Source organism: Apiospora kogelbergensis, assembly GCF_038363985.1.
Source record: "Apiospora kogelbergensis strain CBS 113332 chromosome Unknown utg000006l_segment0_segment0, whole genome shotgun sequence".
Classification (NCBI taxonomy): Eukaryota; Fungi; Ascomycota; class Sordariomycetes; order Amphisphaeriales; family Apiosporaceae; genus Apiospora; species Apiospora kogelbergensis.
In genome coordinates this window covers 1,262,616-1,289,836 of record NW_027117423.1, presented here as the reverse complement: position 1 = coordinate 1,289,836, position 27,221 = coordinate 1,262,616, and the positions used below count along the sequence as shown (strand labels likewise).

The 27,221-nt window shown below is 52.7% G+C and overlaps 11 protein-coding genes across 11 annotated transcripts; 5 read left to right on the top strand and 6 right to left on the bottom strand.

Annotated features, from left to right (window-relative positions):
• Positions 1–664: 664 nt before the first annotated feature.
• Positions 665–1,081, top strand: PG998_009254 (uncharacterized protein; the record flags this gene model as incomplete). The annotated part of the gene is made up of 1 exon (XM_066876070.1): positions 665–1,081. One exon carries the CDS (start codon positions 665–667, stop codon positions 1,079–1,081), a length of 417 nt encoding a protein of 138 aa, XP_066728226.1.
• An 867-nt stretch (positions 1,082–1,948) lies between these two features.
• On the bottom strand, positions 1,949–2,973 carry PG998_009253 (uncharacterized protein; the record flags this gene model as incomplete). Its single annotated transcript, XM_066876069.1, has 3 exons — positions 1,949–2,061; positions 2,199–2,623; positions 2,849–2,973. 3 exons carry the CDS (start codon positions 2,971–2,973, stop codon positions 1,949–1,951), a joined length of 663 nt encoding a protein of 220 aa, XP_066728225.1.
• A 3,079-nt stretch (positions 2,974–6,052) lies between these two features.
• PG998_009252 (uncharacterized protein) lies at positions 6,053–6,679 on the bottom strand (the record flags this gene model as incomplete). Its single annotated transcript, XM_066876068.1, has 3 exons — positions 6,053–6,333; positions 6,437–6,514; positions 6,595–6,679. 3 exons carry the CDS (start codon positions 6,677–6,679, stop codon positions 6,053–6,055), a joined length of 444 nt encoding a protein of 147 aa, XP_066728224.1.
• A 1,684-nt stretch (positions 6,680–8,363) lies between these two features.
• PG998_009251 (glycoside hydrolase family 65 carbohydrate-binding module family 32 protein) lies at positions 8,364–9,657 on the top strand (the record flags this gene model as incomplete). Its single annotated transcript, XM_066876067.1, has 3 exons — positions 8,364–8,409; positions 8,456–8,708; positions 8,769–9,657. 3 exons carry the CDS (start codon positions 8,364–8,366, stop codon positions 9,655–9,657), a joined length of 1,188 nt encoding a protein of 395 aa, XP_066728223.1.
• Positions 9,658–11,086: 1,429 nt separating this feature from the next.
• On the bottom strand, positions 11,087–11,460 carry PG998_009250 (uncharacterized protein; the record flags this gene model as incomplete). The annotated part of the gene is made up of 2 exons (XM_066876066.1): positions 11,087–11,341; positions 11,386–11,460. 2 exons carry the CDS (start codon positions 11,458–11,460, stop codon positions 11,087–11,089), a joined length of 330 nt encoding a protein of 109 aa, XP_066728222.1.
• Positions 11,461–11,973: 513 nt separating this feature from the next.
• Positions 11,974–13,708, top strand: PG998_009249 (cytochrome P450; the record flags this gene model as incomplete). The annotated part of the gene is made up of 6 exons (XM_066876065.1): positions 11,974–12,205; positions 12,268–12,346; positions 12,423–12,555; positions 12,636–13,155; positions 13,222–13,295; positions 13,364–13,708. 6 exons carry the CDS (start codon positions 11,974–11,976, stop codon positions 13,706–13,708), a joined length of 1,383 nt encoding a protein of 460 aa, XP_066728221.1.
• Positions 13,709–14,545: 837 nt separating this feature from the next.
• On the bottom strand, positions 14,546–14,797 carry PG998_009248 (ent-kaurene oxidase; the record flags this gene model as incomplete). The annotated part of the gene is made up of 1 exon (XM_066876064.1): positions 14,546–14,797. The coding sequence occupies one exon, from the start codon at positions 14,795–14,797 to the stop codon at positions 14,546–14,548; it is 252 nt and encodes an 83-aa protein (XP_066728220.1).
• Positions 14,798–15,144: 347 nt separating this feature from the next.
• On the bottom strand, positions 15,145–16,134 carry PG998_009247 (ent-kaurene oxidase; the record flags this gene model as incomplete). Its single annotated transcript, XM_066876063.1, has 1 exon — positions 15,145–16,134. One exon carries the CDS (start codon positions 16,132–16,134, stop codon positions 15,145–15,147), a length of 990 nt encoding a protein of 329 aa, XP_066728219.1.
• A 566-nt stretch (positions 16,135–16,700) lies between these two features.
• PG998_009246 (uncharacterized protein) lies at positions 16,701–17,288 on the bottom strand (the record flags this gene model as incomplete). The annotated part of the gene is made up of 2 exons (XM_066876062.1): positions 16,701–16,952; positions 17,013–17,288. The coding sequence occupies 2 exons, from the start codon at positions 17,286–17,288 to the stop codon at positions 16,701–16,703; spliced, it is 528 nt and encodes a 175-aa protein (XP_066728218.1).
• A 1,721-nt stretch (positions 17,289–19,009) lies between these two features.
• Positions 19,010–25,297, top strand: PG998_009245 (polyketide synthase; the record flags this gene model as incomplete). The annotated part of the gene is made up of 1 exon (XM_066876061.1): positions 19,010–25,297. One exon carries the CDS (start codon positions 19,010–19,012, stop codon positions 25,295–25,297), a length of 6,288 nt encoding a protein of 2,095 aa, XP_066728217.1.
• A 53-nt stretch (positions 25,298–25,350) lies between these two features.
• On the top strand, positions 25,351–27,062 carry PG998_009244 (uncharacterized protein; the record flags this gene model as incomplete). Its single annotated transcript, XM_066876060.1, has 2 exons — positions 25,351–26,885; positions 26,936–27,062. The coding sequence occupies 2 exons, from the start codon at positions 25,351–25,353 to the stop codon at positions 27,060–27,062; spliced, it is 1,662 nt and encodes a 553-aa protein (XP_066728216.1).
• Between the last annotated feature and the right edge of the window lie 159 nt (positions 27,063–27,221).

The window sequence follows — 27,221 nt, the reverse complement described above, 5'->3', positions numbered from 1 at the left end:
CCCATCTATCGACTCAATGGGTAATAAGGTCTGTATGCTCCAGCAAAGCAACGTCATGACGATAGCTGGATGGTATAGCAGAGTGTGAACAGTGAATGGGAATGAGAGGCCCGCATTAGCATATATCAGAATATATAAGTCACTAGTATGGCTTCCCCAACAGGTGTCCCCGATACCAGCTGTAGCCTTTGTTTCCGCTGGGCAAAGGAATCTGTTGGCGTTTCAGGAACGCACCTCGACATCGAGTAACGCAGTTGTCGCCTCGGCGATGCTGATGTATTGGCCCAGCCGCGATACTTGCCCTAAGGCTGCCACCAGTTTGGCTGTACCCGCACTTCGTGGCTAGGGATCGAGGTTAAGCCAATCACTGGGTACAAGTAGTTGCATGCAGCACAATCCATCTCTCATCTCTTGGTGAATGCTAGCCCACAACCCAACCTTGCATCCTATTGCACTTCGCCTTCAACAATTCTCATCACACCAGACTCAACATACGACACTTTAGTCGCAACCGATTTCATCAACCGTTATTCGGTCGTAAGGATATTCGCTACTTTCTCCCACTCTCCAAGGCTTGTCTAACCAAAGCGTTCATCTGGTCAGGAAAATCGCCTAACTCACCCAACCACAATATTAAGTTACTCTTGGTTTACGTCAAGTCGCGATGACACCCAAGAAGACCAACAGCAGCGGAACCGCCGCCACTGCCGGTGATACCGACGCTATGATTAGCGTAACAGAGTTCGAGTACCTCAAGGCGTACTTCACGCTCTGCACCGCGGCCTCCAAGCCCGAGCCGATCAACATCGAAGCCCTGGGCGCCCAATTTGGGCTCAAGGACAGAAAGAATGTCATGCAGCGTTTCAACCGCCTCGCTGACAAGTTCGGCTGGTTCAAGGCTGAGATGTCTGGTGCCGATGGATCTGCTCCTACCGCCAGCAAGAAGGCTTCCGGCCGCAAGAAGAAGGCTGCCCCCGCTGCCAAGACTGCTTCATTCGCCAACGAAGACGGCGGTTTTGATGACAGCGTCGGCGGTCCCAGCCCTGTCAAGAAGCGCAAGGTTGATGAGGATGTGGCCTAATCGACTACCTACATCATGTCACTGCTACTATCGCTGGCACGAGCAGACTTTTGTGAAAGCGGCACACAGCGATGGATACGAGGAGGATAAGCGTATATGGATTCTATCTGAGATGTTTTCAATTGCATTGATTGGAGGTGAGATGGCGATCGATCCAGATAGACCGTGGAGAAGACGGTGATTTGACGATACTCTCATATTGAGTAGCAAATGAATGTCTCATTTCCCAAGATACTGCCGTTATCATGAGTGCATAACATCAAGTAAAGCCCGAACATCCACCAAGTAATGATGCCAGATTTACAAACTCGTGATGCAATCCCCAAGATGGAGATATTGCGGGCATAATCACATTGAAAAGTTAATCGCCGATAATTTCGAGAGACTTGTTTACAAGTCAACCTCACACGTGAATGCAAAGTCAGGTATGACTGGGGAACTAGAATGCAATGTATTAACAAAGCAGAGCCACAAGATAACCGATGGCCTGCTGCAACTACGAAAATGCATCCATGGATCCACACCAAAACCTTTGTGCGCAAAATCCCAGCCGTGGGAAATCGTTCATTTGTGACGTGCAAGTCAATGTTCATGTCCTTCCAAACATCCAACCATTTTCCAACGTCTGTCAATTTCCTTTTGGGCCTCTCTCACACTTGCGCGTCACAATCCCCGTCGTGGCGCTCCTCCGGTTGTGGTGTTGCAGTGTGCCAGTGGATCCCAGGCGTTGAAGGATTATGATGATGCAAGTGGTGAGGGAGATGATGATGGTGTTGGTGATACCAAGAGTTTGCTGGACCAGAAGGGAAGGAAGCGTAGTGTAGTTGGTGGTGGTTGTGATGATGGCCATGTGAGATGTTACTGATTTTACAAGCAGTAATCGGCGCTGTCGTTGCCGTTGTTGGCGGCGAAAGAGCCCTTGTCACTGGCGGCGTCCTCGCCACCATCGGGACCAGATGACTTGCCGTTGTTGGGCTCAACTGTTGCAGGACCGTGTTAGCTGAATGTTCAGGTAGGTGGTCTAAGACAGGAAGCCTCGGGCTAGCAGTTGCGGCACTCAAGGTTGAAGTTGGCGAATGACGACACGATGACTGCTGAAGATACAGCTGATTGCTACCATCGCCTATCCCCGCTGATGCGTTTTCGAACGCGCCGACAATAACGATATCGTCATCGTCATTAGCGTCGCCGACATAAGCGTCGCCGAGATGATCGGGTGAGGGACCATAGAGACGTGCCGGCGCCGTCATCATCGGCAAGTGCACGTAGCCGCCATGATGATTGCCAAGTTCAGATTTCACGTGGATAGCATCTTCGGATTTTACTTCACCTTTGACGGGCTCATCATCATCATCAGCGTTGACAATGACCTGCTGAAGCTTGCGCTTCTTGGTGGGACGACCGCGCTTAGGGGTGATGCCTGGAGCGGAAGGATCATCAACCTCCTCCTCCTTGGTCTCCTGCTTGGTTTCATCCTTGACGTTGCCAACAAGACCGTGGCTGATGCCGTTGGCCTTCAAGAGACGCTCGAAACGCTTGGCACTATAGGTCGTCACATGACTCGATTAGTACGGACACAAAGAAGGTTGATGGAGCGATCATATGTTTTCGGCGAGTCAAGTGCTTCATGACAGTATATGAGATGTGGTTCCACGACGCGAAAAGGATAAAGACAAGTTGCAAATACTCGCGAAAATGATCAGTGAAGACAACAAGGTCTTCGCGATATAATGGGAAGATCTTGTATGATAAGATGAGTGTACTTACGCAGCACCCTTGGAGATAACACCACACTCCTTGCGCACTTCCTCAAAGTTGACTCTGCCATTGTTCGAGTGCTTGATGCACGAGATCAGAAAGCGGAACTGGCTTTCGACATCTTGAGGAGCCATCTTGACAATTGTCTGATCAATGATTGGTTGAGTGGGAAATGTGGGAAATGTAGAATGAAAACGGACGTTGTGATGTTGACGAAAAGACAAGAAAGTGTTTGCAGGACGTGGACGCAGCTACGTGCTGAAGAGGTTGAGGAATGGAAGTCCGATTGTCTTTTCTGGAGGAGGCAGAAGTCCAGATTTGCGAGACGCGTAGGTGGGAGAGCTTCCCTATTGGTGGCTTGATAACGCTAACAGGTTGTCTGTTATTGTTTATGGTTGGCAGCAGGCAGGCAACAGCGATTGTGGCGCAGGTTTCTCGGTGTTTTGGGAAGACCAACGTTAAAGGGGCCCTGAATATCCTCGGCCAGAAAATAGTATTTTTGGCCGGCGACGACGACTTGGCTGCTGTAATCTAGAAGCCTTGAATTCACTGATGAAAAGTCATGAGAAGATATTGTCGGTACTGTAATGACTTTTAAGTCCTTGAATGATTTATGTCCTGGTACTTTAGAGAAACTCAGGTTGCTTCCCAGACGCGCTATGAGGGCACAGTGATCGCTAAAGGAGCACAAACGCTTTGACCACTGGTTGACTGACTGTTGGACGTGGACGCAGAGGGCTCTGCTTGGTAACTGTTGATGCCTCGGGGCGCAGTTTGAATCGGCATCTCCGATTGCAGGTAACAGCGCATGTTGTTGGCTTCAGGAAAGATGAGGATTGGGCATCTCCAAACTCATCACAACCAGCTACTTCTCATATAGTCATGGCTAGTCGATTCGGTGATGTTGAGATAGCACGGATGGAGTATGAGCAATGAGCTGATCGAACAGAGAAGGGAGAGAGTCTTGAGGAGCAACTCTGAGATGTAGTAATATATATTTACAGGTAAGGGAAAGGACTGTCATCTCGATAACTGGAACCCCGATCGTATGCGACTTTCTTTGGATGGCTGCTGATACTTACTACAAAGGTCACGGAAAGAGCCATACCACTTAGGTATCCGCCCCTTTCATGGGAGCTCTGTCTAACTACCCAAGTCTCATGTACATACGCTATTCTTTGTTGGGACAATGTTTCTCTTGTACCTTTGATATAACTCACCTGCTTACGCTTGTCAAGCTTGGAACGCAGATACTGAAGTATTGAAGGCACTGTTCTTTGTCCTTTCCTAACATCACACACGGGGTGTCTGGTTTTACAGGCGCTGGGTTAGCTAGGCTATTGAGCATGCTCGGTCTTGTGTTTGAGAATATTTCCTTCCATTTCATATTGCTGGCATATGCAGTGCTTTCACTTGATGCAATCCTCAATGTGAACATGCGAACTTATTCTGATGTGTCAGGGGGCACCTAAGCGATAGAGTAGTTTAAAGACCTTCCTATTATAAGAACTCGTTGATGTGGACTAAAAACTCACAAAAATTATGATATTCGTTGAATGCAGTGGCTTCTATGGATGCTGTCCAACACTTCGAAGCTTGGATGTGTGGATGGGCGGAATAGCTATTTAGAGTCGGAAGGAAGCTTGTGTCACAAATTACCCCTTTCCCCTTTATGTAACGTAGATCAATAACTATAATCAATGCTGGACCAACCACGCATTTGAGCATGGTGTCAAGCACATAACATTCCAATGGAGTTATCGCACACTTGACGTCTTGAAGAGGAAACGGCAAAGAGACTCGCAACTCAGTGTTTTCGACAATGCTGGTGAATTGATGCTGAGGTTACATGTCGCCGACCACGTTGGAGCTTCCTAGCACATCCACTTATCCAGCTAGATAAGACTCACCTTCAATGTCCAACTCTGCGAAATCCCATTGAAAAGGACAGCAGTGGCAAAAAGGAGGAAAAAGATAAGGTCGAAGTATCTCGCTGTTACGAGAAGCATCAGGAATTGAGCCCGATGCGGGGGTCGAACCCGCAGCCTTGAGATAGCTACTGTATACTCAGCCGTCGATCTTCAGGAGAGGACGAGGCTTAATATAAGAGTCTCACGCTCTACCGATTGAGCTAACCAGGCAGTTCTTGTATTGTTGAAACCAGTGTCTGCTATGTGGGCTGATATTCAGGCTGTGTGGATGGGGCTTGAGGAGATGGTGTGGGTGTTTGAGTCGTGACTGACCGAGGAAAGAGCATCGCAAGTGAGGCAAGGCGCGATCGCAGGTGGACTTTGGGCAGAGTTTTACAGAGACGAAAAGACTAAAATGCATGGGTGGTCCCAGCTGTGGGACACTATAACGGGAACTCCACCAGGGCGGCTGGATGAATCAAAGACTGGCAAAATGGGAAGTACTGTAAAATGTCTGGAACGGAGAATGAGCATAGTAATAACAAGGAGCAAAATGAAGATGCACGATGTTGCGATAACCAGAGCTGTGGTGCATCGCGCGACAATGGCCAGCTGTGGAAAGGGGTGCTGGTTGGCCACAGCTACTTGTGAAGAGGGGTTTCTATTAGTACAGGACTCCAAAGCAATTGGACTACACGTACTCCGTAAAGAGTAACTGACTACTCACCAAGGGAAACATCAAATGTAAAAAGATGGTAACTAGTTTCATTTGGCACATATTGTAATGTTTAGTTGCCTATTCAATTGAACCGGCTCCTTTCTGAATGTCTGAACCCTTTAAGAAACCATCGTAATGAGTGGCAAAAATTAGAATCGAGCTGTCTTTGTATTAACAACAACTGAACTTGAGCAAGCTACCCCACCTGCCCACACTATACAAAAATGAAAACAATTCTTAAGAACGGCAAAAGTATGTGGAGAGGCTGGGAATCGAACCCAGAACCTTTTCCATGCCGTCTGCACCTGGTGAAAGGGCAGCGCATGCTAAGGAAACGTCATACCACTAGACCACATCCCCATTTACTATCAATTAATAAAGGAGATGGCTCGTATAGTTGGATATATCGTCTTTCAATGAAAACACACTCGAGCCTACATTACCAATGTGATTTCATGACACTATCAATTGATTGAGAGTTTTCTTTACTGCTGTCCAAGAGTGTTCAACTGTAGTGCTAGAGTTATTCCCTGTTGTGTCATCTAGTGAAGTAAACATCGCAACCATGTCCAGTGGGATGCAGAATTAAAAGGCTTCGCCCTCGTCCTCATCCTTCAACTCGTCCTCACCTTCGTCCTTCACTCCAGCCTTGATGTCTCCATCCTCGGACTTCATCTTCTTCTTGGCAAGGGGGCTGCCCTTGACACCATCCTCGAAGACGTCGTCGTCATTGCCGCTCATGACGGTCTTGGTACGCTTGGCAGTCCGGCCAGACGAGCCTCCGGCACGTCGCTTAACGGATTTAGCCGGAGTCTTGGCGGGGAAGGGCCAGAAGCGCCCGAGACGACACCGTGCCGCTTCTTGATCTGGCGAAAGCGAACCTGATTGGAAGTTGAAAGCAGTTAACAATATATCCAACGATGGCGAAATGGAATGAATTTGAAAGAACTTGAATGGACACCTAGTCACTTACCTTGGCAACATCGCCGCTGTTGTATCCGGCTTGCTCAGCAACGGTGTCCCAGTTGACTTGGAGCGGGCCCTCCACTGTGGCGTATATGGTCAGCTCTGTTGGAATTTGACCGTCCTTGATAAGATCACAATATGTGTCCTAGAAGGGTGCTTACTGTTCAAGAGGATGATGAAGAAGAATCTAGACTCCTGATCGGTGATCTTGGGCGAGTCCTCGGTCTTCTTGTCGGCAGACGACATGGTGATCGATGATTATGGTTTGTTACGATAATGGTTGCGTGAATGGGGATGGGTTGTTGAGACGTACCCTGCAGTGAGGGGAATATGATAGATGTGAGAATGTGTGTGCAAATTGTGGGTTGCGGTGTTGCGGTGACAGGTATAGTAGTTGGTGGGTGATGATGGGGAAGAACAAATCGAATACGTGACGGGGAAGGCACTCTCGTTTCAAAAGGATGATCGGAAGGTATGGTTTAATGCATCGCTGCAAGAGGCACACGGTTTCTGTTGTTGGTGGGGATCATCACCGAGTCTATCGCCGAGTTTGTGCAGATGCCGATTGTTGGGCGACCTGGCGATCACCAAGGCTTTATCTGGACATATCCAGGCTTTCTCTTTCCATGCTAAAGAATGTCTCTCTAGCTAGTGCATTGTATTATTCCAGTTAAAAGACCGTGATCAGTAAGGGTGTGCTCCCCCTATTCCGAGAAAGTGGACACAAACTATCAATTGCCAACATGCCCGTTGAGTTGTGTTGTTAATGCCAATAATGTACATCATCTAGTTGAGAAACCTAGAGGAAAGCTATCTGTAAGATCGATGTTTCCCCTTGGAAGAACAAGCTACCTTTCCCGAAGCCTTGGCGACTATGTCCAGCCCCTGAGCGACGGTACCGCTTCTAACAATGCTACCTAAGTTTCGATATACACACTCTCTTTCTGAAGAATAACCAAACTCTCTCTTCTTTCCATTCTATATCCATAACTATTTTGCTCATGGCGAGATCGTGTGACCAATCTTCGGATGAACAAGTGCATGAAGTTCGAGACGTATTTTGAATAAATCGTCTCGTCGGCAGGGCGTATTTCTCACCCAAATGCAATATTGGTACACTGGCCGAAACCTGTGACGGAAAGAAATATGTAAAGGAGATCACTGCTTGCCCTTATAGCAACGGCTGGCTTTCTTGAAGTCTTGATGACTGGGCTCTCAGTTCATACCAAGTCTAACCGGAGCAGTAGTACGTCAAAGCTGACCTGCACCTTAGGGCCCAATTCATAGCGATGTATATAGCTGATCTCGTGATCGTGGCCTTGCTACACACACTTCGATTGGCTCTGTGAAAGTTCATTAATATCTTCTGAATTGACTACTGGACAGAAGATTAACTCTGTCAACATTGTTGAATCACGTGTATATCCAACTTCCAAAAACAACCTTTGCCTACACCTTGTATTTCCATGTTGAATACTTGTCTAAGGTGCTTTGAGCTACTTGTCCGACGGACCATCAACGGACTAAGGGTTGTGGGGTTTCTGTAGGGATGAGGTGAGCGGGTCTTTCGGCAGGGGTGTTTGCTGAGTCGTCTTTTGCCAAGGCATTACGGTAAGTGCAAGTCATTGTCGCAACAGCAAGGAATCTTCCTCCAGCACCTAGCTTTGGACTTTTCCAGAAAGCTATTTCTTCCAAGCGCCAAACAGACCCATCTCGAATCAGTTACGTGAAACTACATCTGGGTTTCCAACACTATCCTATGCTGACACAATGCTTCTTTTATTTGTGTATCTATGCACAGCAGTCAAGTTAATCACAGCAACACCTTCCAGTCTGCCTGCTGACTGGGTAACATGGGATGATGCAACGTGGACGTTGAAATCGGACAAGCCCCTACCAGGCACATTCACGGCTTGGGCGCCGCAATCCAATGGGTACCGGTCTCCGTCTCCGTCATGCCAAGACATATGCTGACAGTAGTCCCGGTTCTAAGCTACATAGGAATTGCTCAAGGGTCTTTAGGCCCGTTTTTCGAGCTCAGTCGGTATAACGACTCAGAGGGTTGGCCGTCGTATAGCAAGCCCAGAAGAACGTTCGCCACTACCACGGGCTTTTGGGATAGCGAGCCCAGTACCGACGAGTTGGACCCCCGCGGTGAGAGCTTTATCTCGGGTCTACCGCATTTTACCGACCTCTTGGTTGAAGCTTGTGGTGATATACTTGATGGATCTACCAGTTTGGATGAGATCAGCGACTTCGCGTCCGGGCTCTCGTTGTGAGTTACACCAACCCATTAGACCAACAATGTATGGAAGCTAATCCTGTTTGTATGTAGTAAAGAAGGTATCGCAACATGGTCATACGTATGGCAACCTCCCAGCTGTGGCGGTCGCAAAGCCCTTTCTGTCAAGTATGAGTCGTTCTTGTCACTCGCGAACAGGCAATTGGCAGCCGTGAAGCTATCTTTGGTATGCAACTCCGATCTTGACGATGTAAAAGTCATCGACAAACTTGACGGTCAGAGTGCTCTCCGAACTATGCCGTCTCAGACAAATCATATGCCATCTCCTCTCGAAATCATTGCTGCCGTATCCCCCTTAGGCGTCGAAACGACGACTACCTACCTCATGTCTGCACTTGAAGGCGATTTACTATACAACGATACTTTCACAGACAGCCTCGGTAATAACCTCTCAGATTCATCCCACCAATTTCCCATGATATCTTCGAACATCACTACTACGTCCACAGCCAGTACGAAGCACACGATCCGACCGGGACGAAGATCTGCTGAAATACGAAAATACGTCGGCGTTGCTTCATCAGACCATTTCGGGGAAAACGCGGAAGCTATCGCTGTCAATGTCGCCAGGGAGGCGAAAGCCCGCGGATACGACGCCATTGTCGCGGAACACCAACGAGAAGTTTCTAGGCTGATGAGCCGTCACGCTGTAGCTGACTTTCGAGACCCGGTTACTGGAAAGATCCCCGAGGACCCTATTGTCCAGACTCTCCAAATTACTGCGATTAGCTCAGCCTACTACCTATATACCAGTCTTCTTCCATACAACTCGACCATTGATGCCGACCCGGAAAGGTGTGTCGCGTGCAGCTCGTTGCCAGTCGGTGGTCTAGCCTCGCAAACATACGGCGGCAAAATCTTCTGGGACGCCGAGATGTTCATGGCGCCTCCCCACCCAGGGGACCCATCCGCGACTCGCTAGACAGTTCGCGCAGTATCGCATCAATCGAGCGAACGAGGCTAGGAAAAACACAGAGCGACATGCGATGAAAGCGGGCAGCATGCTTTACCCTTGGACAAGCGGACGGTACGGGCAGTGCTACAATATGACTGGCCCTTGCATCATGTACCAGTACCATCTGAACGCAGACATTGCATTGAGCCTCTTGATGGGAAAGAATACAAGTGGAGATAATGCGTGGTTCGAGCAGAACGGTGCGTCCGGGGTTTTGGACGGGATAGCGACGGGCCTCAGCGAAACTCTGAAATTCCGAAACCAAACTGGAACCTGGGGTATCGATATCATGACCGATGCTGATGAGTACTACATGTACGTCTCCGATGGATCTTTTACTTCGTCGGCTACCAGTGTGATACTTGAGGCAGCGGCCAACCATCGCAAAGAGGCCGGGGTCCCCGTTGACAACAGATGGGTCGAGCAATCGGAAAACATGGCGATACCGACGTCTGACGAAGGGGTCGTCATGGAATTTCGAGATATGTCAAACTCCATCGTATCGAAGCAGGCTGACGTGATCCTGTCTCATTATCCGTTTGATTTCAGACGCAACTTCCCGACGGAGAAGCGGCGTGTAGCTATGGACTACTACTCGGTACGCCAAGACCCCAACGGTCCGGCGATGACTTGGGGACTCTACGCTATATCAGCAAACACCCTCACCGAATCAGGGTGCGCATTCTGGACATTCCTTGTTAAGTCATTCCAACCTTACGTTAGGGCGCCGTGGTACCAGTTCTCAGAACAGCAGGTCGATCGTCCTTCCGTCAAGGACCCCCTTACAGGACAGGAGATCAATCCGGCGTTCCCTTTCCTGACTGGACATGGCGGTTTATTACAGACATTCACGGCGGGATTTCTCGGGCTCAAGGTTACAGACACCAACCTGGTGGTGATGCCGTCCCTACCCCCACAGTTGCAGCATTTCAAAGCGCCCATTCAGTTCTACAATGGGGCCGTGGTCGAGTTCTGGATGAACCAGACACACACAAATATCACAAGACACGACGCGAGCTTGTTCAACGGTCTCGTGTCAGATCAGTACGGTGTGAACGACATGCCCATTACTATAGGTCGCAACGTCGATGACGAGGACGCCTTCACAGTACAACTAAGAATCAACGAGACTGCCACCGTTGAAAATCGTGCTCAACACAGGAATCTCACCGTTGCCGGCAACATCCTGCAATGCCTTAACGCAAACTCCGAAGACGCCTACACACCCGGGCAGTTCCCCATCGCCGCTACCGATGGGTATGCAGGCACCTCCTGGCAGCCCATATCGAGCAATCGCACTACTTCCCTAGCCATAGAGACATCTTCCATATCGCCAAGGCGCCTCAAGTCGGTCTATCTGGACTTTGGTATGCGGCCCCCGAGGAGTGTGCGGGTCCTATTGTCCAACAGCTCCACCTTTGATGACCCGAGTACCACGCGGGTGGTGGTTGGGGGAGAGAAAATCACGATCAGTCAGCTGTGGGAGTCTGACTCGCCAGTCATTCCGTATATTGGCAACACTACCACTATCGCCCTCTTGGATGGTGTCTGGAGTGGGAACTTCGCTCAGCTCCAGATCGAGGGGTGCTGGGTTGAGGACGGGGCTGGGGCAACAGTAGCGGAGTTCGCGCTTGTCGCTGCGGATTAGAGCCTATCTTGTATACCAGTAATCTCACACTGTGTATCCCAACACACTCGAGGTCGGCCGCTCGCGATGTCTACGGCCGTAGGCTCGGTTGTATTCACCGACATTCGAGTATAGAATCGCATGACTGAAGGTCCACTGCGGGGAGTTGCTGGTTTTCTTCTTGATCACTAGTACCAAGAGAAACTCTATTTGCATTTCCTCCGTTCAATGGTGGAGACACCGAGGTTCTGTCTGGGGTTCTGTTTGACAAGGAATAGGGGTGCTTGTAGGGTGGGGGTAAGTGGATTCGCTTGAGGGTCCCCAAGATCAGTAAGTATTACGTTTACGTTGAACATTCACGATTTTGTGGCAGCAACTACTCAGTGACATCCAAGAGTATGGAACGATAAACAGAAAGATAGAGAAATAATAGAAACATAGCCTAGTAATGGGTGCGATGGAACAATACTAACTGGTTTTCTTTCCTCACTGAAACCACCATGTACAAGGAGACAACTTCACCTTGCTGAACGATGGCAAACATTTACCTTTTGGGCTTAGCAGGTGCCTTCGTTCTCTATCTGCTAGCCAGACAACTCAAAGTATGGCTTCACGACCGGAACTTTCGTTTGGCAAACAGGTGTCTGCAAGCCCCAATGGACAAGCTTATTACCTGGCTTGATCCCATGGGCATAGGCATACTGTTCAAGCTTGAGCACCAATTGACCAACCACACGCTCTTGGAGTATATGCGCACGAGGTTCGAGGAGAACTCGTACACCTTTAAGAGCAGGGTCCTGCTGGACGACTTTTACTGGACATGCGAGCCCAGGAATATTCAAGCCATACTAGCCACGCAGTTCCAGAGCTTTGGAGTTGGAATCGATCGTTAGTTCAAACCGTTCAGGAATGCATTGGTGCAGGCGCTAATCCATTGCTCTCGTATGTAGGATATAATAACTTCAAGCCCCTTATGGGCCATGGCATCTTTACAAGCGACGGCGCGAAGTGGGAACAGGCACGAGCATTGTAAGGCTGAACCAACTAGGTTTTGGTATTTCCCTGTATGCTGAGTCGAAAATCTGACTGGAACTACGACTTTTAGGGTCCGGCCGAACTTCGTTCGCGACCAGGTGGCCGATCTTGAATCATTTGAGGTGCATTTCCAGAACATGTTGGCATTGATACCCAAAGATGGAAAAACTCCTGTTAAGCTGAAGGAGCTGTTTCAATGCATGGTAAGTAGTCACCTCTTCCTGACATGGAATTTTCGACAGTCAGATTGAGTCTCAAATGGCTGGCTGACGTACAAATCCAGACGCTCGACTCGACCAGCGAAATGCTGTTTGGTGAGTCCTTGAACACCCTCACCAACACCAACAGCCAAGTAGCTTCCGCCCAATTCGCCGCGGCCTTCAAGATCTCCCAAACGGAGCTGGCGCGCCGATGCCGTCTGGGCCGCTTGGCGGACTGGAACATCAGCAAAGAGTTCCTGGACGCGTGCGCGGTGACGCAGCAGTTCGTGGACGACTATGTCGCGAAGGCGATGCGCATGCGCGAGAAGCAGGAGAAGACGGGACAGCGCGGCCGATACGTCTTTCTGGAAGAGCTGGCCATGGTGATCGACGACCCCATCACGGTCCGCGACCACCTCCTCAATGTTCTCATCCCCGCCCGCGACTCGACCTCGACGCTGCTGGCGGCGACCATCTTCGCCGTGGCCAAGGATCAGAGGGTCTTCCAAAAGTTACGGGATGAGGTAAGGGATCTGGACGGAGTACATCCCTCTTTTGAGACGCTGAAGAACATGAAGTACTTGAAGTGGATAATGAACGAAAGTAAGTACACATATTACTTTCCAAGCCTCATGGTAAGATGGCCGCTGACAGCCCGAATCTCCACAGCACTTCGGTTATGGCCCATTGTCCCTTTGAACGGACGGCAGGCTCAGTGCGACGTCACGCTCCCAGTTGGTGGTGTAAGTGAAAATTTCCCTTGGTCTACAGTCATCTTTGTCAATGACGACTCTAACCTACGATATCTCAGGGACCTGATGGACAATCCCCCGTCTTCGTCAGAAAGGGGCAGAACGTCGGCTTCTCCACGTACGCCATGCACCGACGCCAGGACATCTGGGGCCCCGACGCGGACCAGTTTGTCCCCGAGCGCTGGGAAAACAAGCGACCGGGTTGGGAGTACTTGCCGTTCAACGGCGGGCCGCGCATCTGCATTGGACAGCAGTTGGCTCTGACGGAGGCCGGGTACACCATCGTGCGACTGCTGCAATGCTTCAAGGAGATCGAGAGTCTCGATCAGAGCGAGTGGCGCGAGGCCCTCGCTTTGGCCTGTTCCATCGATCAGCCGGTATCGGTACGGCTTGTGCCGTGGTAACAAGTTATTCTAAGTTTGAATCCTCCAGGTTCCTTGCTTGGTGTAGCATGCGGGACCTCGCATTTACTTTGCGGGAGGACACAGCCGCTCTTGGGTCTTGGGTTGTATACGTGTCCCCGGATCGTTGGCTTCGGACTTCGGCTTTGGCAACGTGGGCAATCGGGCCGTTTCTTGGTGTGGTCGAGTTACATGGCGCCTATGCAGGGGCCAGTAGCTGAAAGCTTATTTGGTATAGGAGAAAGTTTGTTTGCATGAGTCGTGCAACTCTGCCTCCTCAGCGGGGACCCCGTGTTTCTCCAGTCTGTCCAAAGTGCCGGGGTCGTGGGGATGTGATGGAGCACTTCGGCATCTTCCGCCACGGGTGTAGAACCAGCTTCCAGGTTTTCCACGCGAGAACCAGGATTGGCCTCACCCCTGCAGGCGACTTGTCCATAGGAATATTGCAGGACCAGCAAGATGATGCATGGCCCCAGGCGACTAGCACGACGAAGTCAGTTGCGTGCATGTAGTAGTATTTCCTTTTCGTTGTGGGTCCATGATTTTACCCGGAGAATCACCACACGTGTTTGCGCATGCAATGCCGACCCTCAGGAGGAAGGTTTTCGGGGTCAATCGTTCGTCCTGACTTCGTCCCGTTCCGCTGTCGTTCGCGACTTGACTTGAATTCTAAGTCAGCCCTGCGACGATGGAAGGTTCCCCCAGATAGAGTAAACTCAAAGGATGCATTGACAGCCAGACTTTGACGTCGTCTGGACATCGGCGAAAGCTTATTGTAGTGCATGCATGCTTAAATCGACAGCGCAGGTCAAATGCACTGCTCTAGATTCAGATAACTACCTACTTATGATCTCTCTTTTTGACCTTGATCGTTGCCTTCTTGGGAGGTAGGTGATTTGTACCAAACCATTGATTCGCCGGGCGAATCTCTTGAAACTCCAAGTCGTAGTTCAACAAGATATGCGCAAGTAGCAACTTCAGCTCGGCGGCGGCGAAGAACCGACCAGGGCAACTATTCCTCCCGCCTCCAAACGACAGATACTCTTGGCTCGTGGTAACCCATGGCTGTCGTGCGCGCTGCGACCCGGACATGTTGCCCTCATTGACTTGCTCTATCCTTCCCGCAGCCTCAGTAAAGCGAAAGGGGCGAAACTCTTCCACACCATCCCCCAAATGCTTGGTTCCATATGCGTCTGGTATGCCGGTATTCCAACCTGATATCCCTTGGGTATGTGCGCCCCTGAAGGTGTGGTGATGCCTTCACGCGCATTGACGATGCGCAAGGGTCCGACAGTGAGGACGGTGTTAAGGCGCTGGCTTTCTCGAAATGTGCTGTCCAGCTTGTGCATATCATCCAAGGCGCGCTTGCTCCAGCCTCCGTGCGCAGAGAGCACCCGATGGATCTCTTCCCGTAGCTCAGCGACATACTTAGCACCGCGCTACCGTCCAGACCCCACAAGGTCTAGCAAGACGTGCGTGATGGCGAAGCTCGACGTGTGAACCGCTGCCGCATTGACAAGCAGCACGCGCGCCGCCAAGATCTCGGGCTCGGACATGTAGGGGTCTCCCGTCTCCTTGGCTTGATCTAGTGACCACTGTAGGAAGTCCGCCTTCTCTTGTCCTTTTTTATCATATTCAAGTAGCCGGGCCTTGACCTCTGGGAGTGTCAACTTGAACCATATCTTCTCGTACTTCCTATTTGGCATCGTAATCAGAGGAGCCACGACCCATCTCAGCCAGACGGGAAACAGAGTGATGAGCTGTGCCGCAATGGGGATCGCCTGTGCATATGCGACGCCGGCATCGAGTAGCTCGCGGTTACGGCACAGTGGAGCGCCCAAGAACACGCGGTTCGTGACTTGGCCTATGACGACTCGCAGTGTCTCAAACACATCCACCCCCTGCCAGCCCTCTGCGTCGGACGTCGTGCCGTCCCAAGCTCCCGGCATGGCGACCTCCACCTCTTCCATCAGCGATGGGACCAGGTTTCCGACGTTCCTGGTGAGCTTGGTCATGACCAGGTGTACATGGGCCTGGTTCCGTAGCGGGTAGACCGTCTTGTGGGCAGTCTGAAAGTGCAGGTCTGTCTGTTGGTGCATGCTGAGCACATCTTCCGGTTGGTCGATCAGCCACTTCGACTCGCTGGTAGGGAGGAGAACCAGCTTCCCGGGACCAACAATGGGCACGCGCACAGTTTGACCTGCGTGCTGATGTTGGTGCAGCTCAAGTGCTGATTTGAGATCAAGCGTGTTTCGCCAGGCTGCTTTGAGATATGAGAATAGCTCGCCGTCTCTAGCATTGAGAGTGGGTATTCTCTTTGAGTCGCCGGACGTTGGTTTTGGTGTTGTATAGCCATACAGAATATAGCATAACAGAAGCGTTGCTGCCAGAAACACTGCCGGGTGGCCAACCGAAAGGTCCGCCATCATGGCTGAGTTGATCAAGTTCATTGCCTAGAGTAATGAACATAGAAAGAGGGAGATTTGACCACAACAGAAAGAATTATTCAGTCTGGTACAGGCAGTCTAGTCTGAACTGTTCAACCTTTGGGCAGCTGTTGATGAGTTCAAAACTGGTGTTCGATGGAGCAGTATTTTTGTCCCGAATTCCAAGTCCCCATTGATTCGTGGCGTATGTATGCAAGATCCTACGTGTGTACATCCCGGCGTTGCAGCCAAATGGGCCAAGGAGACCCCGCCCCCAATTCCCCTTTTCTCTCTATCTCACTTGATCTCATACTCCACTCCCCACATCGCCGAACCCATTCAGATTTGTTCCACTGATTCCGTCGACTCCGTTATCACTTTAGATGTGGCAGCGGCCGCCACGCATTTTTCCGCAATCGCTCTGAAGGACATCAACCTCTACAAGCAGCAACGACATCCTCTATATACGAGTGGATCTGCCTGTTCAAGGCCACACGTAGTACGCGGGTAATGCTGCGCTTCTTATGACGAAACCAGAAGTAAAAAATAGGTGGTATACAAGAAGGCATCTAGCACGCCTTTGCCGCTGTCTTCCGGATCAACTGAGCGATGGTCCGACTCATTTCCAACCCACGAGGGAAATCATGCCCATATATGTGCAAGACGTCCTCTGCCAGATCGGGGTCACATAGGTCGAGTAGCCCTTCCCCGTAATCACTGTGGTCGCCTCTGCCTCGAACATGGAGAGTGGGTATAGATATGACCTGACCGTCCCACTCAGGGCTGTAACGGGTCATGTAGTGAACACCATCAGTGACGACCTTCCAATGTTGTTAACCCAAAGTGCTGACTAACGGAAGCTAATGGAGTGGGATATTTACCTTTCTGCCGTTGCTCAACTTGGCCGGCCTCAGCTGGGTAACATTGTCAATGTCATTGGGTTTGAACACCTTGAACAGGTGCGCTGCCTCCTCGAACTCGGCAAGTGCACAGTCATATGCTTCCTGCTCCCCTAGCGGCAACACACATGGAGGGGTGGCGCCATTAATAAAGACGGCGAACTTGAGCGGGAGCTCCTGTATCGTGGCAAATGGGTTCTCAACGATGTAGCGAATCACCAGCTGGGCTGCTAGTGTACCCCCTGACTGTGAAATCATTGTGTCAGCGAAACTTCATTGTCGCGATATGCCCTGAAATGCCGAGAATAGGCAGACATTGGAGTTGCCTCAACGTACGAGTAACCGAGGATGCCGTCAAAAGGGCCATGTTCAGCTATGATCTCGCGCAGTTCTTTCTCAGTGGCCAAAATATCAGAGATATCTAGGCCATTGTAAAATCCATAGAGCTTATGCGAGAGTTAGCAAGCGAAGCTCTTTTAGATGCGTGGAAATGAAACTGGTCACCTTTGACTTGGAGAAGTCTGTTGTATGAACAGACCAGTTACCCTCCAGATGTGGCCATCGGCCTTCAACGAACTCGAAATGGTATTCTGGCTCCAGAAAGCTACGTATGGCAGCAGTCTGCATTCGAAATATCTGTATGTCGTGATGTTTAGAAACACATGGCTCAGCTAGAAAAAATAGGGGCTCAATTACCTCTGTGTTGGAGCCACGCCCATGCAAGCAAAGGACTCTCATAGTGACGAACTGTACGGTATCTGTAAATTGGTGATGAATTAAGTCCCCAATTCTATTGTCTTGGGATACCTCGCCAGAAGATTGTATGTATTCTTCTGCATATCTCACCTGGATCTGGCTGTCCCCTCGGGCCTCTGTTTTCTTACTCCGCCGAAATGAACAAGCCAGCTGATCGCTTCCCGATCTCCTCGTCTACGCGCTATTATTGCCTACCCTTGGGCCTGCCCATGTCGACGTGTGATTATGGAGCATCCGTCATGGAGTCGCAGATTTCTCCAGCAGTGTCTCCTCGCGTACATGGGCTATCTTGGATCATGGCCATTGTCGCCTCCAGAACCCACCCCCGCCCCCGCGTAGTGAAGGCCCGCCGTCGCAGGCTGACCATGAATAGCACTATGGAAGACAGCTTTTTGTGTAATCTTGAAACATCTCCGATGTCCGCAGCGATTTTGCCCCACCATCGCCGGCCCCTGGGTTGACTGATGTGGAGCGGAATGACTCGCGCGGATTTGAGATACCAGGGGTTCATTCATCCCCATGGAGTGGATAGAATTATCCGGAACGAGTTTATCCCCCCGCATATCATGTTTCTCCAGAACTGCCAAGTTTTGACAATGATTTCCCTCGTTTCGGCTGAGTTCTAAGTCTCTCGCCTCACCATCGGGACTGGTCTAATCTACCGTTGAGAGCACGCGGCCCCACGTGTAAGCATTCTAGAAACCCTGGTACTTCTGTAAGCGGTGAGAATTTGGCATCGTACGATCCACACGAACTTTCTAAAGAATGTAGCAGAGATACCGCACTGTACAGTTTGTGATAGTTGGTCGGGTATGCTACGACGACCTTCTCCTACAGCTCTTGATATCCCCGCGTGATGACACATCCACCACTAGTGCCATGAGGTACCACAGTCGAGCAGAATGGGTAACAATGGCCTAAACGAGTAGGAAGGAGGAGTTTGATAGTCGTGACTAGTTGAGGTCGTCGCAAGGACATCGCTACCAACCCTTCGGGTCTATCCCAAAGTCAATCTGAAAACGGCATTTCAGCACCCGTGCAGCGACCATCATATAGACTTCATCTTTCTCCTTGGCTGGTCTACTCAATCAGATATCGCCTCTCGCTTCTTACATTTACATGACACTTCAAGTGGACTGAGACCTGCCACTCCTCCTTCAACTTATTCCCTCATCCAAGATACCCCCTTTTGCAATAAAGCAGGCACTATCGTCCAAACTACCATGTCTACTGTGTCAGATGCCGAGTTGGCAACCGCGAGCCCAGATGATATCGCCATTATTGGTCTCGGCTGTCGGTTTCCTGGCGGAGCTACCACACCGTCTAAGCTTTGGGATTTATTCGTCCAAGGGCGGTCAGCTTGGTCCCCCATTCCTGCTTCCAAATGGAATGCCTCAGCACATTATCACCCTTCCAGTGAGCGAGGTGGAAGCAATTGGGTGAAAGGGGGCCATTTCTTGGAAGATGGCCCGGAGAATGGCAAGCAATTTGATGCTCCTTTCTTCAACATCACACGCACTGAGGCCATGTCTCTGGACCTGCAGCAGCGCATTGTTCGTGAGTTAATGCCACCCTTCCAGTTTCTGCATGAAGTGGCCCATCATCTAAGACAAATGCTAAGCCTGAAAATAGTGGAAAATGTGTATGAGGCTTTGGAGAATGCAGGACTCCGTCTAGACGAGGTCAAAGGCAGCCGGACAAGTGTTTATGCCGGCGCCTTCACCGACGATTCTAGAGCCATAATGAACGAAGACCCTGATGTCTTACTCAAGTTCAAGCCCACTGGCACGAGTACCTCCATCATCTCAAACCGCATCAGCTACTTCTACGACCTGAAGGGTACCAGCTTGACATTAGATACGGCATGCTCCAGCAGTCTGGTAGCATTCGCGCTCGGTTGCCAAGATCTGCGGAATGGTGGCAGCGAGATGTCCATCGTTACTGGAGTTAACATTATTGAGTCACCGGAGACCATGTACCGCATGTCGAATTTGGGCTTCCTGTCCCCAGACGGGCGCTGCTTCTCATTTGACAGCCGCGCCAACGGCTACTCTCGCGGCGAGGGTGTGGGCACAGTCATCCTAAAGCCGGTGGCGGCTGCGCTGCGGGACGGCAACACCATCCGCGCTATTGTCCGCGGTACGGGCATAGGACAGGATGGACAGGGCACAGGAGCCATGACACTCCCGAACAAGGTGGCCCAAGAGGCGCTGATGCGCGAGGTGTACGCCAACTACAAGCTGAATCTCGACGAGACCGGCCTGGTTGAGGCCCATGCCACAGGAACGGCAGCGGGAGACCCCCTGGAGGCCGGTGCCATCGCATCTACATTCCGTCGAGTCAATGCGCCCGGAAGTGCAGCCAAGCCGCCGCTTTATGTTGGCGCTGGCAAGACGAATCACGGTCATTTGGAAGGTGCCTCGGGAGTCGCTGCCATCATCAAGACTGTCCTGTCGCTAGAGCAAGGCATCATACCACCCAACGTCAACTTCGAGAAGTGCAATCCCAGGATACCCATTGATAAATGGGGCATAAAATTGCCGTTACAGCCCACCCCATTTTTGGGCGCGGATGGTATAAGGAGAGCCAGCATCAACAGCTTCGGGTTTGGCGGCACGAATGCGCACGCCGTGCTGGACGATGCCGCCAGTTACTTGAAGCGCAGAGCGCTGGAGGGGACTCATGTGACCAAAAGCACACCAACATCGTTATCACAGCCGGAGTCAGTCGCCACCAAATGTGACTCGTCGCGCCCAATTGTGCCTCATGGCCATCGAGTATTTATGTTCTCAGCCAATGACGAAGGGGGTATCAAGCGTATTCTTTCCACCTACGCCGACCACCTCGAAAAGCAACAACAAGGCGATCTGCAAGACGGCGACAACGACATTTATCTTTCCAACCTAGCATACACACTATCCCAGCACCGATCGCACTTCTCTTGGCGAATCGCCATTCCTGCTGACTCCCATGCCTCCCTCCTCGCTTCGTTGAAGGATGCCTCGATTTCTTCACGCGCTTCGCGTGTGAGCACGGCCACTACCCCAGCCCTTGCCTTCATATTTACGGGCCAAGGCGCCCAGTGGTTTGCTATGGGTCGAGAGCTGCTCCAGTATCCAGCTTTCCAAGCCAGCGTGACCCAAGCCGACGCGTATCTCTCGTCCCTGGGCTGCGACTTTAGCGTCATGGAAGAGCTGGCGCACCGAGAGACCGAGGCGAGCCGCATCGACGAACCGCTTTTCTCACAAACATTGTGCTCCGTTCTCCAGATCGCCCTCGTCGACCTGCTCGAGACTTGGAACGTGGCGCCAAAGCGTGTGGTGGGACACTCCAGCGGAGAAATCGCGGCCGCCTACGCCGCTGGCGCTTTGAACCGCGAGAGTGCTTGGCGCGTAGCTTACTCCCGCGGCGTGATCAGCTCCAAGCCATCCCCTGTCAAGGGTGCCATGTTAGCGGTCGGATACTCTGCGGCGGATATCGAACCGCTTATCAAGGAGTTAAACTCCAGCCTGGGCGGGGAAGGCGAGTTGGGTATTGCTTGTTACAACTCCCCCAAGAGTCTGACCATCTCGGGTGACGAGGATAGAATTGACGCTCTCAAACAGCTTGTGGATGCCAAGAAGGTCTTTGCAAGGAAGCTCAGGGTGGGCAAGGCGTATCATTCGAGCCACATGCGCCCCTTCATGGAGGAGTACACCTCGCTCATGGGCACGTTGGAGTGCGGCTCTTCAAAAGATGTGCAAGTTTTCTCATCGGTAACTGGGCAATCAATTGACGCTGTCGAGATGTCGAAGGCGGAGTACTGGACGCAGAACTTGGTGTCGCCCGTCAAGTTCCAACAAGCCGTCTACCAGCTCTGCACGTCGAACACCACCAAGCGCCAGCTCAAATTCGGAGGCGGTGCGGAACTGCCAGTAACGCATCTGGTAGAGATCGGCCCGCACAGCGCGTTGCAAGGCGCCATCCGTGATACGGTGTCCGCAGATCCCAACTTGAAGGCCTTGAAGTACCTCTCGATGTTGACTCGCAACAATCATGCCTGCTTGACAGCACTTGAGGCTATGTCTTCGCTCGTATCTCAAGGCTACCCCGTCCAGCTCCTCGCGGTCAACAGGCAGGACGGCAGCGAGAATTCGACGTCGCAGCCACCCCGTCTACTTGTAGACCTGCCCCCTTACCCCTTCAATCACAGCTCGTCGCAAGAGTACTGGTCCGAGTCACGTCGAAGCAAAGGCTGGCGCTTCCGCAAGCACCCGAGGCACGATCTGCTTGGCACTGCCGTGCCCGATTGGAATCGGGAGGAGCCCAAGTGGCGCAATTTCCTGCGTGTGAGCGAATTGCCATGGCTGAAAGATCATCTCGTAACCGGCAGCATCGTCGTTCCGGGTGTGTCCTATCTAATTATGGCCATCGAGGGACTCCGCCAGCTCTACGATACCGAGGACGAAGTGCTCAAGGGGTTCAACTTGCGTGACATTAGCATCTCGAGGGCACTCCAGATCCAAGAGGAGGAAGACACGGAAGTGATGCTTTCCATGAAGAAGCTCGCAGAGTCTGCACAAGCCGACAGCAACATCTGGTGGGAGTGGAAAGTGACTTCGTATAGCCCGCACGACAACAGCTGGTTGGAGCACTGCCGGGGCCAGATTGCCGCCGAGACGGGGTCTTCCGCCCACATTGCTACGGGCCCAATCGATGCTGGCCGAGAGGCACTACAGCGAGAAGCGTCCTACAAGTCTATGCTCAGCGAGGCGACCAGCCTTTGCAATCACAAGAGCGTCGAGATACACCGACAATATGCAGACCTTGAGCGAGTTGGGCTCGTTTTCGGACCCCTATTCCGCAATCTCACATCAGTGCAGACGGCAGACTCCAACATCACAGGCACGACCGGTCAGGCTTTGGGCACGCTAAGAGTGCCTGACATCGAAAAGTCCATGCCGGCGCAAGCCTTATCGGACCACGTGATCCATCCTCCAGTCTTTGATTCCCTCATTCACCTGTTCCTCTTCGCTTTCCAGGCTTCATCGACGTCGGGAGGCAAGCCTCTTACAGAGCCCATGGTGCCAGTTGCGATCCGCAGCGTCTGGGTCAGCGCTGACATGGAGGCGAACGTTGGTTCCGAGTTCATCGTGCACTCCTCGGCTCGGATGGCAAGTCACAAGCGGTTCGGAGCCGACATCACCGCCTGGAGCAAGGACTCGGAGCAAAACCCCGTGCGTCTGGTTCTGCGCGGACTAGAGGCCATCCCTCTCCAGGAGTCAGCCAGTGGAAGTGCTGACGCAAGGGAGATATGTTTCAATCTCGACTGGAAACCGGACGTCGACCTCCTCGAGGAGACGTGCCAATCCGAAACGTTCCTCCGGAAAGCAGTCGAGCCATTGGAGACCAAGTCAGCTGAAGATGCAAACCTGAAGCGCCTCTATGATCTCCAACTCGCAGCGGCTCTCTTCATTACGGATGCGGTGAATGAGCTGTCGCAGAAACCAGTGGAGGAGGATACTCTCCCTATCCATCAGAAGAAGTACCTCGCATGGCTGCGGCGCCAGAGCGACTTGTTCGCCAACAGTCAATTGATACATCAAGACCCATCATGGAAAGAGATGCAGTCGGACCCTGTTGCCCGTGGGAAGTTTCTGGACACGTTTGAGACGGAAGGAGGACCCGAGGGACGCCTGACCGCTCGCATGGGTCGCAACATCGTACCGGTCCTGAGGGGCCAGGCCGACTCGCTCCACCTCATGTTCGGTATGGACGACCTCCTGGAACAGTACTACCGCGTCATCTTGGGCACCGATAAAGTGCACGCGGTTTTGGGCTCATATGTTGATATCCTGAGTCACAAGCGCGGCGCCGACCTGCGCGTCCTTGAGATCGGAGCCGGCACGGGCGGTACTAGTACTTGCGTCCTCGAATCACTCTGCCCAACTAAATCTCGCAGCAGTGGCGATGCGCGACTCTTGAAGTACACTTACACGGACGTCAGCGCGGGCTTCTTCGAGAAGGCGGGTCAGAAGTTTGCCAAGTGGAAGAACGGCGGCGTCCTTGAGTTCCGCGTCCTCGACGTGGAGAAGGACGTCGAGGAGCAAGGCTTCGACGAGAAGTCGTACGACGTCATCGTCGCAGCTAATGTCCTGCACGCCACCAAGGACCTCAAGAACACGCTTTCCAACGTGCGAAAGCTACTAGCACCCGGCGGTAAGCTCCTGCTTCAGGAGATCACTCAACCTGAGTTCATCGCTGGTCCGCTGTGCTTTGGGCAGCTCCCCGGTTGGTGGCTAGCTGCAGAGTCCTTCCGTCCCTGGGGCCCCTTGCTCAATAACGAGACCTGGACCCAAGTGCTGACCGAAAACGGTTTCCACCAAAACGTTCTAGCACTAAGCGATTCCCTGGACGAAGGGCTGCATGCGCAGAGCTTGATCGTCGCTACGGAGCCTGCTGCTGAACTACAGGCTGTCGGTGCCGCTGACCAAGACGAAGATGACAGAGTGTCCCGCGTATTTGTCGTCACCCGCGATACCCCGGATGAGCACAAGTTTGCCGAAGAAGTAGTCGCCTCGGTCAAGGCGATTGAAAAACGTCTACAAGACGTCACCGTTGTGTCTTTCGCCGACTTGCCCCAGCACAAGCTCAAAAACACTTGCTGCATCGTGACGTTGGAGCTTTTCGCCCCCTTACTCGCGGTACAGCTCTCAGCGGACGAGTTCGAGGTCCTTCGCCAACTCATGACCACGGCCGGGGGCTTGCTCTGGCTGACGTCGGACCAGTACGAGAACCCAGACATGGCGTTGATAACAGGTCTCATGCGGTCGCTCCGCTGGGAGAGAGATCTCGATGGGTCAGACCTCGTGACTCTTGGCCTGCCCTCCGCTGCCACTAGCATATCCCACATCAAGACTGTCTATCAACATCACTGGGTATCCTCCTGTCTACCGGCGGATAAACACGCTGAGTACCTAGTGTCTGGGACCGGGTTGATCCAGACAAGTCGCCTGATTGAAGCCCCTCCCGTCAACGACTTCATCGCCCAGAGAACGACCGTTCTCGCACCTAAGCCGCAGCCTCTCGGGTTCGACACGAGTCGAAGTCTCATGCTCAGCACATCTGCCCCTGGCCGCCTTGACCGGCTGCACTTCGTGGACTGGCCGGCCTACCAAGAGCCTCTGCCCGCCGACCAGATTGAAGTTGCGATCAAGGCCACGGGACTCAACTTCCGCGACGTTATGGTAGCAATGGGCGAGGTCGCCGCCGCCACTTTCGGCCACGAAGGTGCCGGTGTGGTCACCAAGGTGGGATCCGGCGTCACCGATGTCCAAATCGGCGACCGCATGTTGGTCCTCTCAGCCCTTCACGGCACTTTCCAGACGCACACGCGGATCCCGCGCGAGATTGCCGCCAAGATCCCAGACGACATGGCCTTCGAGGAAGCTGCCGGTATCCCCGTTATCTTCTCCACCGCGTACCACTGTCTCATCGAAGTGGCCCGTTTGAAGAAGGAGAGACAGTCTTGATCCACGCGGCCGCGGGTGGCGTCGGCCAAGCCGCCATCCAGATCGCGCATAACATGGGCGCCACTGTGTTCGCCACCATCTCCTCCCTCGAGAAGAAGGAGCTCTTGATGAATGAGTACGGCATCCCCGAAGAGCACATTTTCAGTAGTCGCGACCTGTCCTTCGCGGCGGGTGTAATGCGCGTCACCAACGGAAAGGGCGTCGACGTGATCCTCAACTCCCTCGCTGGCGAGGCGCTGCGGGCCTCATTCAACTGCATCGCGACGTTCGGCCGCTTCGTTGAGATCGGCAAGCGCGACATCTTTGCCAACGGCAAGCTGGACATGTTCCCTTTCAGCCGCAGCGTCACTTTCGCGGCGTGCGACTTGTACACCATCACCAAGTTAGATACGCCTACCACGGCGCGCATTTTGTCTAAGGTCCTGGACATGTTCGCCAAGGGCGAGGTGCATGCCGCGAAGCCGCAGACGACATACACGTTCGGCCAGATCGAGGAGGCCTTCCGGTTGTTGCAGCAGGGAAAGCATATCGGCAAGGTCGTCTTGACCGCGGCGGCCGACGATGTTGTCAAGGTGGTGCCCAAGCCGCCCGCGGCAACTAAGTTGAGACCAGATGCTACTTACCTGCTACCCGGTGGGTTGGGCGGCCTGGGTCGTTCGATTGCGAAGTGGATGGCGGAACCCCAGCAAGGAGCCAAGAACATCCTGTTTTTCTCCCGCACAGGTGGCGATAGCGACGCCGCCCGCGAACTCCTATCCGAGTTCACTAACAAGGGTGTACGAGCCAAGGCCTTGAAGTGCGACGTCAGCGACGAGGAGCAGCTAGTAGCCGCACTCCAGGAAGCCGAGAAAGAAGGCTTCCCCAAGATTGCGGGTGTGATCCAGGGCGCCATGCAACTCAAAGACTCAGCCTTCGAGTTCATGCCGCATGCCTCCTGGGAGGCTGCCCTGGCGCCAAAGTGCCGCGGCACCTGGAACCTCCACAAGCACGTCCCCGCCGACGTCGACTTCTTCGTCATGCTCTCGAGCATCTGCGGCATCGTGGGCAACCGAGGCCAGTCCAACTACGCCGCGGGCAACACGTTCCAGGACGCCCTGGCGACATACCGCCGCTCTCGCGGCATGGCGGCCAGCTGCCTGGATCTAGGCAACATCCTGAGCGTGGGCTACATCGCCGAGAACGCCGAGACGCTCAACGCGAACCCCATGTTCTTCTTTGCCCACGACGGCGTGCGCGAAGACGAGTTCCTCAGCTTCATTGAGTTCCACCTCGACCGCGCTCGCGCCACCGATGTGGGCAGAGGCCAAGTCGCCGTGGGCCTCGCGACGTCGGCCGACTTCCGCTCCCGCGGCCTGCCGGAGCCCACCTTCATGAAGACGCCTCTGTTCGCCCAGCTGCGCTCCGCGGGCAACGCAGCGTCGGGCGCCGGCGCCGGCGAGGAGGGCGGCGTGTCCGTGTCCAATGCGCTCAAGTTCGCCGACAGCCTCGATGCCGCCGCCGAGCTCGTCCAAGATGCCTTGGTCAAGCGGCTCAGCCGGGTCATGACGATCCCGCTCGAGGACATTGATGCGGGGAAGCCGATCCACGCGTACGGTGTGGACTCCTGGTCGCCATGGAGTTCCGGAACTACATTGGCAGTGACTGTGGCTGTGAGATTGCTGTGTTGGACATTATGGGCAATAAGAGTATCCAAGTGCTCAGCAGGGATATTGCGAACGATAGCCGATTGACGCGGTTCACGAAAGAGGAGAAAGCGGAGGAGTAGATAGAAGCATGGCTGCGATAGCTGCGACTTTGTAGAACGGGTGCGTCAACAGGCGTCTCAAACCCGGGGTTCTTGTGTGAATGAGTGACGAGAGAATTCCAGAGCTACGGCGTAAGGGGTATTTAGCGATTCCAGATATTTCACTACACTAACGCCAGC